This window comes from Adiantum capillus-veneris, chromosome 23 (genome assembly GCF_014529385.1).
Source record: "Adiantum capillus-veneris isolate H3 chromosome 23, ASM1452938v2, whole genome shotgun sequence".
Classification (NCBI taxonomy): domain Eukaryota; kingdom Viridiplantae; phylum Streptophyta; class Polypodiopsida; order Polypodiales; family Pteridaceae; genus Adiantum; species Adiantum capillus-veneris.
In genome coordinates this window covers 102,168,945-102,179,759 of record NC_140953.1, presented here as the reverse complement: position 1 = coordinate 102,179,759, position 10,815 = coordinate 102,168,945, and the positions used below count along the sequence as shown (strand labels likewise).

Below are 10,815 nucleotides of genomic sequence, written 5' to 3'. Positions count from 1 at the left end.
ACCACTAACATAGAAACCAACAAGGAAGATCTTCATGAGCCACAATGGCCAGGATCCAAAAAGAAGATAAGAACTTACCCAAACCCTACAGAGGAGATTGAGCGAGTCAAGCAATTAAGGAGTTTGGTAGAAGATACCCAAAGGGATCTAGAACCAGCACCTAGGAAGATCCAGATTACAGACACCGTGTTCCCTACGCAACAACAACCTCACCAAGTCCATAGACCCTTGGACATACCTAGTGTCATCCAAGAAGAAAGTGACTTAAAGTCATGGGAAAGTGGGCGTACTCACTTCTTGATGGAAAGAATGTTTACAGAGGGACTACCTGATCCTATCGAAGAAATGGAGATGCCATCTTCCCCACGTCAAGGGACTCAAGGCCAAAAGGTGCCGTTAAACATTGCCAAATTGATGGATTTCATGTCTTCAGAAGTTAGAACCACCATCATGTCCAAACTATATAAAGACCCCGAGCTAGTCTCATCCCTTCGAGCCTTCCTCAATGGAGAACTGAAGTTTGGGCTACCACAATTTGCACAGATGGATGGAGCTGGGGAGATGCCAATAGAGGAGGAATACATAGATCCACAACCGAACCTAGATGAGAACCTTGTTATAGAAATACATGTTAACAAGTTGGGACAATACTTTGAGGGTGATGAATCTAATGCGACTATACCAATCACTACTTAGGGATTAACTATGAAGGGAATCCTTGATGGTGGCGCTGGGGTTAGCATTGTGACTAAAAATTGCTGGGAAACTATGGGAAGACCTCACCTTGCGACCACAACCATAGTAGTGAAGATGGCCAATGGGTCTATTGTTAAACCTATTGGGATGCTAGAAGATCTCAAGATCAAGGTCTTTGGACATAAAATAAGAGTTACCTTCATTGTTATGGATTTCTCCAAACACACTATGGCATCGGAGATGATCTTAGGACGTCCTTTCATGAGGGAAGCAAAAATGGTGCATGACTGGTCTAAAAACCATGTCTACTTGCAGTTCCAAGATTCTGTCATTCGAGTGGATCTTGTGACGGGTCGAGCACATCCTCTAGGAAACAGGTTTATAATTGATCATAGATTTGACACCACAGTTCACTCGGCCCCATTGCAGTATTGTTACACGTGTAAAGCGGACACTGATGTTGGGGAAGATTCTCCTTATATGGATGTACTACCTGGGATGATTGAGTCTGACAATGTGGATTGGGTCCACCTAGCAGCAACTAGAGACACTTGGGGAAATAGGGGGACGACCTGGGTAACACCTGAGGGGGATGAAATGCCCGTACCCTTAAATATGCTAGAAGCAATGCATATAGCTTCTAACAAGACTCATCCTAATATAACGAAGAAAACATACAAGTGGGTCCCTAAAGCTTCTTTAGCAACCATATCTAGTGCTAAAAAACAAAATCCTTGTAAGAAACGTGCCACTCACTCCAAGAAAAGTAAGAAAATGTGGCGGTGGATTCCTAAAAAACTATTGGAAGCCCAAGGTTACTATCAAGGAAATGATCAAATCTGGGTGCCAAAACGTAGATTGTGTTCTTACTTGTCACCTGACCCATGTGAGCCCAATCCCGTAGCTCCAAAACAAATCAGCGATCGTGGAAAGAAAAAAATCATAGAATGCTACATACCCGCTCCAGAGCTAGTTAGGGTACTGAAGAAAGAACGATTTGTTCCACCTAGCTCAACAAGGGGGGAGTCCCATGAATCTTCTAGCTCCTCATGTAATGCATCCATAGAGGTAAAAGCTTCTCCACATCCTCCACCTACAATAGTGGACCTCCATGAAGCTACAAAGGAATCCACACCTCCCAGTGTTCAAGAATCCCCTGATGAACCACTTCAAGTTCGATCCTGGGAGAGTACCTTACCACCCTTGCAACTCGATGAGGCACCTAAGGTAATAGAAAACTACTGGCAAAAATCATCACCTGTTACCGACTGGAGCAATTGGTTTCAAAGGGTGACGAGCACATTTCAAACGATATGATCTACCCAAGCAAGGGGGGAGTGTTTGCTGACAGTCATCATTCACTCACTCCCCTCTCAACCTTGTTTCCCTGACCTCTCAATCACCAATATTAGGGAATGTATATATATAAAGCCTTATACTCACCAAAAAATAAAAAAATAAAGAGCAAGAGCAATTAGCAAACGAGTATACACAATAAAAGTCAAAACATTGACCAAACCTACACATTCACATTTGGTACACTGAAACAGAAACCTATGTCATTAAACACCTTTGATCCTCATCACTCGAGTGATGGAGGGTAAGTAGGATTAATACAATAGGAGTGTTTCTGTTTTAGAGTTGAGTGATTAGCAAAGTTCTTTTTTCCCACTGATGTGTCTCCTAGAGGTATTCCTTGTGTTTCCTAGTGTGTACAGGAGCGTGTTGCTGTTGTTAGGATTTGGACCTTCATGGAATCTTTATCTCGACTCACTCTTCAAATCAAGCGCGACCATCGACACAAACAGGTGTTTTTTGTCCATTAGCATTGCCCCTTATCTTTTTGCATCCATGTTTGTCTGCTTTGATTATGATTGGTAGCATAATATCCACCACATTTGCTTAGTATCAAACATTAAATTCAATGTAATTTTTTGTCATAATCACTTGTCTAGGTTTAAAAATCAAGCAGTCCGACTAAGCTAGTTTGACCAGTTAGGTGTTACATATCTTCTCTTAATACCATGGGGAATGCCTTCCTAATAATCAATGGTTACTTAGGTTCTTAATCCGATTTAAGCAGCATTGTGTGAAATGTACTAGGGCTTTCTAGTGGGCTTGACCCTATTGACCTTTAGCTTAAGTATTATACAGGGAGTTTACTTGTGTGATGAGCCTAGGGAGGTGTATCAGTGTTATATAACCCCCCAAAGTTACAAAATTAAAATGTTGAAAATGAAAAACAAAAAATCAAAGTGCCACAAATGAAAAATCTAATGCTGGAAGAGAAATCCTGGCTTGATTTGATACTTCACTCACATGTATCGCCTATGGTACTAGAGCCCTAGAGGTTCCCAGTGTGGGCGCTTTTCCTTGAAAAGTAAAAAACCCAAGGCATACAAAATAAGCACACACATCAAAATGAAATCACTGTGAAAAGACTTTGGGGGGTCAAAGAAAAAATAATCAGTCAGGCGATGATTTCATGAGAAATTCCTTTTATCGTAGCTTAACTACAAGGTCTTCTAGGTATAGCCTCTAGTCAGTCCTCGAACATGAAATACTTGGCTCTCGCGATTAAACAACTTAATTGACCAGAGAAAATTAAGAAGCTTACCCATGGTATTAATAGTCGATCTCTAGTGCCTTTCGACCGTTAAATTAGCGACCCCAGACTTGTTTAATTTTTTACCTTTACATCTGTTTATGCATTTGATTACATTGCAATTTAATGTTTATTGCTGACAAACTGTTTAAAATTCTGTTACCAATCAATTTGTCTGCCTAAAACTGCATATGCTTTTTAATCGCTTATGAGAATGCAATTACTGTGCCAATGTTGTTTGATTTTGCAGTGACTGAAGAAGGCTAAGGACATTCATCTCAAATGTTCTTCCACCTCGACGAACGAGCTTCAACTCAATAGCGTCCGAGGACGGAATCTACATCAGGAAGGGGGGAATGTTAATCCTCACGGCTCACGGACACCCTATCACCTACGACGGACGTTCTAACCTACGACGGACATTGTATTTTTTATTTGGTAGAGTCAGGTATCGGGCTTGTCGGTCCAATAGGAAAAGGGTAAGAGTGATCGCCGATGAGAGGCGCACTCTAACTGGAACATTCAAGGTATTAGTTGGCTAAGCATGGGCGTCCAAGTGTGAATGGGGCGAGCTCATATAAAAGTCAACTAAACCTAAAATTCACTCATTCTCTCATTTGTGCAATTGAAGAGTGCTCTTGCTCCATCTCCATCTTCTTCTTCTTCATCTCCTTGTGTGTGTGTGTGTGTGTATGTGTGAGAGAGTGACACAGGGAGAGAGAGGGAGTGTGTGTGCGATCGAGCATTACGAAGGCACGACGGCGGTGAAGCGGTGAGCGCGGCGTAGCGGCGTCTCCTTCTTCTTCGCGGTGAGGAATCCTCCACGAGCAAGCGTAGAGCGGTGAGTGACACACCATCGCCTTCTTTGAGCTTACTAGTTTAGGCTTGTTGTGTGCTTGGAGCCATTTGTGGCTCGCACACGGTGTATCGGCAAGTTCCTTGCATTGACATGTGCGACATACGTGCACAACAACAGTTGTCTACACAAGCCTTGCGTGTGGGTAGCCTCATACAAAGTCCTACTTCATAGGCAATACATGGTTTATGGACTTTGGTCGTATGGAGCCATGCGCCTAACTTATGACTTGGCATTACTGATATCCCCACATGGTACCTTATGTGCAGACGCAAAGTCGAGATAAAGTTTAAAGACAAATTATGCTTGCCATTCCCCAACTGTGTCGAGTAGGATGCCACATTGGAAGCATAAAATTCCAACAAGCAATAAGTAGCTTAAAAACAAAGCATACCTGTAATCGTTGTCAATTACCATTGGAAACTCGTTGGATGCAGTGTCGATATTGGTTTGAATGAAAACAACTAGCCGACCCTGCTTAGCATCTCTAATGTACATGCCGTAGGCCTTGCCTGTTACCTGGAAACTCTTTGTGATTGAAATACGCAGCAAAATGCCTTGCCTTTTGTCGTAGTCAGAATTGCTTTACCGATGCCTCTACATGATTCCTTGCTCATGCCCGTCCATGCATCCACAAATAACCATGGATAAATTAGCCTCATAGGCCTTGTCTGTATCTACATGCCATGATTGGGATGCAATCGTGCCGTTGTAGCAAAGCGAACTTTCGAAGATTCCGTCATGGAATCCTGCAATATTAGTGGATAGGTGGAGTAAAAAACCCCCACGTAAATTAAATGTCATACCTTGAGAACCTGTTGATTTGCAAATATGGATCAAAGTACTTTGCAAAGCGCCAAAATTGCCTTATTATCGAATCCACTACATGATTTGCGGCTCATGCCTTGCATGCTAATGATTCGTTTCGATCTTTGTACTCAAGAGCAAATTGCATACACTATATTGCACGCATGCAATGATCGTCGATACGGAATTACCTTCACAAGTTGTCTCACCTGAAAATGTCAAAACCTTGTCTTGATAGCAGAAAGAATTTTGCAACGCAGAGAAATCATGCAACTCATGACGCCTTTGGCAGCTACGATGTCGACCTCGCCTTTGGAATGGGGGGAGGGGGGTGTGCAACGTGGGCACCCTTCCTTGGCAAAAAAAAATATCCAAGCCCAGACTTTAGGGCTTCTTGGTGGGAAATTAAACCCGTTGCAGCAACGATGGCGTGTGTGTGAGTGTGTGTGTGTGTGTGTGTGTGTGTGTGTGTGAGAGAGAGAGAGAGAGAGAGAGAGAGAGAGAGAGAGAGAGAGAGCGCTAGCGATCGCCTTGCTGTGCCCCGGCCTCCGAGCCTGTGACACAAGTTGCACCCCTCGGCCTCGCGCTCACATCCCGTGTCTCTTCCCCTTGTTAGGGACTGTGCCCGCGGCCCTGTTGTGGATTGTCTTCAACCCCTGCTAAGCGGCCATGCCCCCGCAACCAAGCCTCGGCTTCTTCTTCTCCACCATGCAAGCATGCAAAAACCCTCCCTCGATCTTGAGCACCACGCCCTTCATGACGCGAGAGAGAGAGAGAGAGAGAGAGAGAGAGAGAGAGAGAGAGAGAGAGAGAGAGATTCACACCATCATGCAAGGTCATCTTCCCCCTTCCTCCATAGCTCCCTCCTCCACCGAGCTCTGATACCAGTGTAAAACTTGGGAGTGCCATAGCCTTGATCCTATGCCCAACCTCCCTTTTATAGACCTTGCCTCTAGGATCCCTGTCTCCATTAGCAGCCGGCCCTTGGCCCCTGGTCCTTGACCTCTAGGGTGGCCCTTGGCCTGACAGAGACAAAGAGGAGAGATCAGATTAGAGGAGATTAAGCTTTTTGTATCGAATGTGTAGGGAGTAATCCTAGTCATGGGTACTAGCCCTGAGCCCCCATGCATGATTATATGAGATCCATGACATGTCATGATTGTACATATAATCCATAATACATAATGAGTCAAAGGCTATGAGCTGAGATAGGAAAAGCATAGAAACAAATAGTTTGTAAGAGACTCCACAAAGTCCATCGAGGAAGATTCTCCTCAATTACATCATTCATGATGTCGTTTGCACATTCTCTCTCGAGCTCTTTATATAAAGAGCTTCTTTGTATGCATTTTCTACAAGTTGAATCGATCAAGTTCACTTTGCATTCAAGCTCTTGTCAAGTTTGTTAGCATTGGTGCATCTATTATGCCTAACCATAATGCATCTAACCCTGGTCCACCGTAGCCTAACCCTAACTTATTCCAAAAAAAAATCTATAAATTAAGTAGTAGGAGGTTGCAATTTGTTTGATGGAGCTCAAACTAACAAACCACGACGACACTTCACTAGTAGGTCTCAATCATAATCTTCATATAAATAACAATCACAATTTTAATCTCAATCACAACTACATTATCAATCACAATTGCCATCTTTATAGGCCTAAGCTTGAGGGGTCGTTTTTTGGAAAAATACTTGTGTTTGTACAAAAGTAACCAAAAATCAAACCAACAGAAAACAAGTGCACAAAAACTTGCAAATATAGCACAACACTATGTACTTGAAATAAAAGCAAGTCATTTATGCAAATTTAGATAGGTCATGGTTTTTTTAAAAGTATTGAAACATGGCTATGAACAATTAGGCTTCGCTTATAGATATCAAAACATACTAGTTTTGCTTGGTTAGCCTTTCTAAAGAAATTGATCGATGTAGTTTAGTATTGATGTCTATTATTAACAATCTAATTACATAGAGTATAATAGAGAAGTACAAAAATTAAATAGGACTACTAACCTCATAATCAAGTAGCCATCTCATCCGAATGTGCAAGGTAGAGAATGTTGTTTTCTCAAGCTACAAGAAAACCATAACAGATGTTAAACTTTTTGTCATGCAATGAGAAAATGATAACTACAGACCATATGGTGCACATAATGCAAAACTGCTATACAAAAGTATGGTGGGGAGTCGGCATTGTGTCCCCCCAAAATTATAAAAAATGAAATCCATGCCCTGCCCCATAGTCTAGTTGTGTTGCCCAAGCAAACACATACACATGGAGATTTGGATGCAAACAACCAACCTTGATTTTCTTTGTTAGTTTGTAAATGCTTGCTGTCAATTTGCAACCATCTTGGCTACAGACATTGCAACCCATGTTTCAGGTTTTGTGTAGCCAATCTATCCTTTTGTGGTATATGCTTCAAATATTGTATAACTTGTGTTATCCTGGCGAGACTCAGCTATTACTGATTATAGGCACTTGGTGTTGTCGTTGCTGGCCAATGAGGAGCAAGCTCACGGATAGTTGAAAGCTAGCCGTCGGATGAGGAACGCGAAAGCAGGAGCGTTGGATCACGTGAGGCGCCGAGAACTTAAATTCAAAACTGACTCTGCTCTCTGCATTCGCTCATCTCTTCTGTCTTCGTTAGTTCTGATTCTTGAGCTTGCTAGCCATGGCCCGTACTAAGCAGACAGCACGCAAGTCCACAGGTGGGAAGGCCCCTCGCAAGCAGCTGGCCACCAAGGCAGCCCGGAAGTCCGCCCCTGCCACAGGCGGCGTCAAGAAGCCCCATCGCTTCCGCCCTGGCACCGTGGCCTTGAGAGAGATTCGCAAGTACCAGAAGAGTACAGAGCTTCTCATCCGCAAGCTTCCCTTCCAGCGCCTGGTGCGAGAGATTGCGCAAGACTTCAAGACAGATCTGCGCTTCCAGAGCTCGGCTGTCCTGGCCCTCCAAGAAGCTGCAGAGGCTTACCTCGTGGGGCTCTTTGAGGACACCAACCTCTGTGCTATTCATGCCAAGCGTGTGACCATCATGCCCAAAGATATCCAGCTTGCCCGTCGCATCAGAGGTGAGCGTGCTTAAGCTTCCTCTGTGGTACTTCATAAGGGTGTATTTCTACACCACCTTTTTCTTTAGATTGCCCCGCTCTTGCTAATTGAATGTAAGCAGATGCACATGGAGGCTTGGCTTTCCAAGCCTTTGGTCATCATCATTTGGACGCTCTTCTTGATTACAGGTCATAGTAGAGGAATTATTGAGTTATTACCCATAGCAATCATATCAGGATCCTTGAGAAAGGGTTGCTTCAAGGGTATCTTTGGATGCTTGATTTATTGCTTCAGGATTCCCTTTTTTGGGCTGTGGCGCTTACTAAGCAGACAACATGCAAGTCCACAGGCGGGAAGGCCCCTCGCAAGCAGTTGGCCATCAAGGCAGTCCGCAAGTCTGCCCTGCCACATGCGGCGTCAAGAAGCCCCATTGCTTTCGCACTGGCATCATGGCCTTGAGAGATTTGCAAGTACCAGAAAAGCACAGCTTCTCATCCGCAAGCTGCCCTTCCAGCGCCTGGTGTGGGATGGATCTGTGCTTCCAGAGCTCTGCTGTCTTGACCCTCCAAGAAGCTGCAGAGGCTTACCTTGGGGCTCTTTGGGTATACCAACCTCTGCAATTCATGCTGACCGTGTAACGTTCATGCCTAAAGATATTGCTGCCCGTTGTATCAGAGGTGAGCAAGCCTAAGTTCTCGGTGCTGCTGCTTTGGCTATAGTTTCTAATGGTATTTTTACACCCTGTACATGTATTTAGCACTTCTGCTTCCATTCTCCACTATGGAAATGTCCTGCATTTTGATTGCCTTCTGCAATGTCTGTGGATTGAGAATTTCTCTTCAATGCTTCTCCATCATTGCTTGAGAAACTGTAAAGTAATTAGCTTTCATTATACCCTTGAAGTTGCGTAAGCTTTAAATTCATCTGCAATTTGCAATAACCTAGAAACACCATTAAAAGTTTGCCGAAAAGCCTGTCTATGATTGTAAATTACCTATTAGTGCCTTTCCATCCAAGCATGAGAAGCAACACTAAAATTGAAGTAGTGAGTTCTCATTGTACTCTTTAAGTAGTGTTAATGTTTAAAATCAGTTGCTTTATACGAGAAGCATGGCTATGATTGTGGGTTTGCATGTGTAGCAGGCTTTGTAAAGGGGTGCCTTCTTGGAGAATATGGTACTGAAGGGTAACAGTGAACCTTGCTCTTGGTAGAGATACATCACCATTGGTGTAGTTTCAAGCCTTCTCATTTGGTGATCAAACACCAAACGCTCCCATTGGATATCCATTGTGTATATAGCTATTTCAGTAGCAATATGCTTTGTCATTATGTATTTTCAGCATGGAGGCCTCTCGTTGGGTTTGGTTATTATTTTGCTTGTGCCTCTTAATGTTGCCATTGGTTAGCTGCCAATTTGTAAACTAGCAGTTAGCCTTAAGTACTAGCTTGACATTAATTGTGTCCATTTAGTGTCTTATTGTTATTTTTCGAACATAGTGTATAATATCAATAACCTATGCTAATCATTGGATAAGGGGGAAGGAAAGATTTATAAATGTGATATGTTTAGATGTAATAAATTTTGTGTGTGTGAGAGAGAGAGAGAGAGAGAGAGAGAGAGAGAGAGTTCAATTAAGATTTTGAAACAACTTGTTTATAATAACTCGTGCTTAAGAGTGCTTCATTTATAAGAAATTATTAATTGTACTTAAGAGTGTATTTTACAAGACATACTTTAGAGAGAGAGAGAGAGAAGACATCATACAAAAATGGCAAATGATGTGATTGTTACACAAAAGATTCATCTTTCTTTTTGCATCTTACTATTTTAATGCTTCACATAAGTAGCAATATGGAGACTTTTTAAAAACACCAAAATGTTATAAATGTCATTGTATTTAATTTAATGGTGATAAAAAATACTAAAATGTAAACAGAAGTTATCACATTTAATGTGATGGTGAAATTTTTGATAGTGAGGTAGCAATAAATTTGTATAATGTTCATGAAAAGGCGATGTAAAGAAACAATTGAAGGGATAACAAAGTTATTTTACAAACACTTTTGCAATGTGACATTTATCTGACCAAAAGATCTTTGTTATGTGGTACTCATTCGGTCAAAGAATCCAACGGTTTCGATGTTGCAACAACCTTTTACAATGAATCTTATGGCCTTTTCATAGGTTAAAAAATGCTAAAATAAAGTTCATTGTATAAGGTTGTTGTTTCGATGTTGCAACAACCTTGTACAATGAATCCTATGGCTTTTCCATAGGTCAAAAAAATGCTAAAATAAAGTTCATTGTATAAGGTTGTTGTAACATTGAGGTCATTGGATTTTTTTGGTTGGATGAGTGTCACATAGCAAGGGTTTTTGTAAAATAATTTTGTTGTCTTTTCAATTGTTTTTTTATCACTTTTTCATGGACATTATTTACGTTTATTGTTTTTTTATAGTGATTGGATTTATCTTTTTGTATAAACAATTATAAAATTCTCTTGTTTTTGACTCAAAAAGACCATAAAGGAGTGGTGGAGAAAATGTACAAACTTTTCACTATCAAAACATTCACCATCACATTAAATGTGATAGCTTTTGTTTGCATTTTAGTGTTTTATTAATCACCATTGAATTAGATACAATAACATTTTCTTCATTTTAGTGTTTAAAAGGTCTCTCCATATTGGTGCTAATGTGAGACATTAAAATAATAAGATGTAGGAAAAGATTAACATTTCGGGTAACAATTATACATTTTTCATTTTTGTATGATGCTTTCTCTCTCTTTTAAT

General features: G+C 41.5%; 2 protein-coding genes across 3 annotated transcripts; both read left to right on the top strand.

Moving 5' to 3' along the window:
- Positions 1–7,288: 7,288 nt before the first annotated feature.
- On the top strand, positions 7,289–8,053 carry LOC147428261 (histone H3.2). Its single transcript, XM_086496985.1, has one exon. The coding sequence runs from the start codon at positions 7,643–7,645 to the stop codon at positions 8,051–8,053; it is 411 nt and encodes a 136-aa protein (XP_086353111.1). The 5' UTR covers positions 7,289–7,642.
- Positions 8,054–8,100: 47 nt separating this feature from the next.
- Positions 8,101–9,391, top strand: LOC147428260 (uncharacterized). Of its 2 annotated transcripts, none has more exons than XM_086496984.1 (2): positions 8,101–8,696; positions 9,163–9,391. In XM_086496984.1, the coding sequence occupies exons 1-2, from the start codon at positions 8,141–8,143 to the stop codon at positions 9,207–9,209; spliced, it is 603 nt and encodes a 200-aa protein (XP_086353110.1). In that variant the 5' UTR covers positions 8,101–8,140; the 3' UTR covers positions 9,210–9,391. The 2 variants fall into 2 exon arrangements, with proteins under 2 accessions (XP_086353110.1, XP_086353109.1); XM_086496983.1 differs by having other exon boundaries at positions 8,105–8,696; positions 9,160–9,391.
- Positions 9,392–10,815: the final 1,424 nt, after the last annotated feature.

Bases quoted from the DNA above. Each gene is read 5' to 3' on its own strand.
- LOC147428261 (XM_086496985.1), top strand. From the start codon at position 7,643: ATGGCCCGTACTAAGCAGACAGCACGCAAGTCCACAGGTGGGAAGGCC.
- LOC147428260 (XM_086496983.1), top strand. From the start codon at position 8,141: ATGCACATGGAGGCTTGGCTTTCCAAGCCTTTGGTCATCATCATTTGG. The intron at 8,697-9,159 runs GTGAGCAAGCCT...TTGCATGTGTAG, and splicing joins TGCTGCCCGTTGTATCAGAG to CAGGCTTTGTAAAGGGGTGC.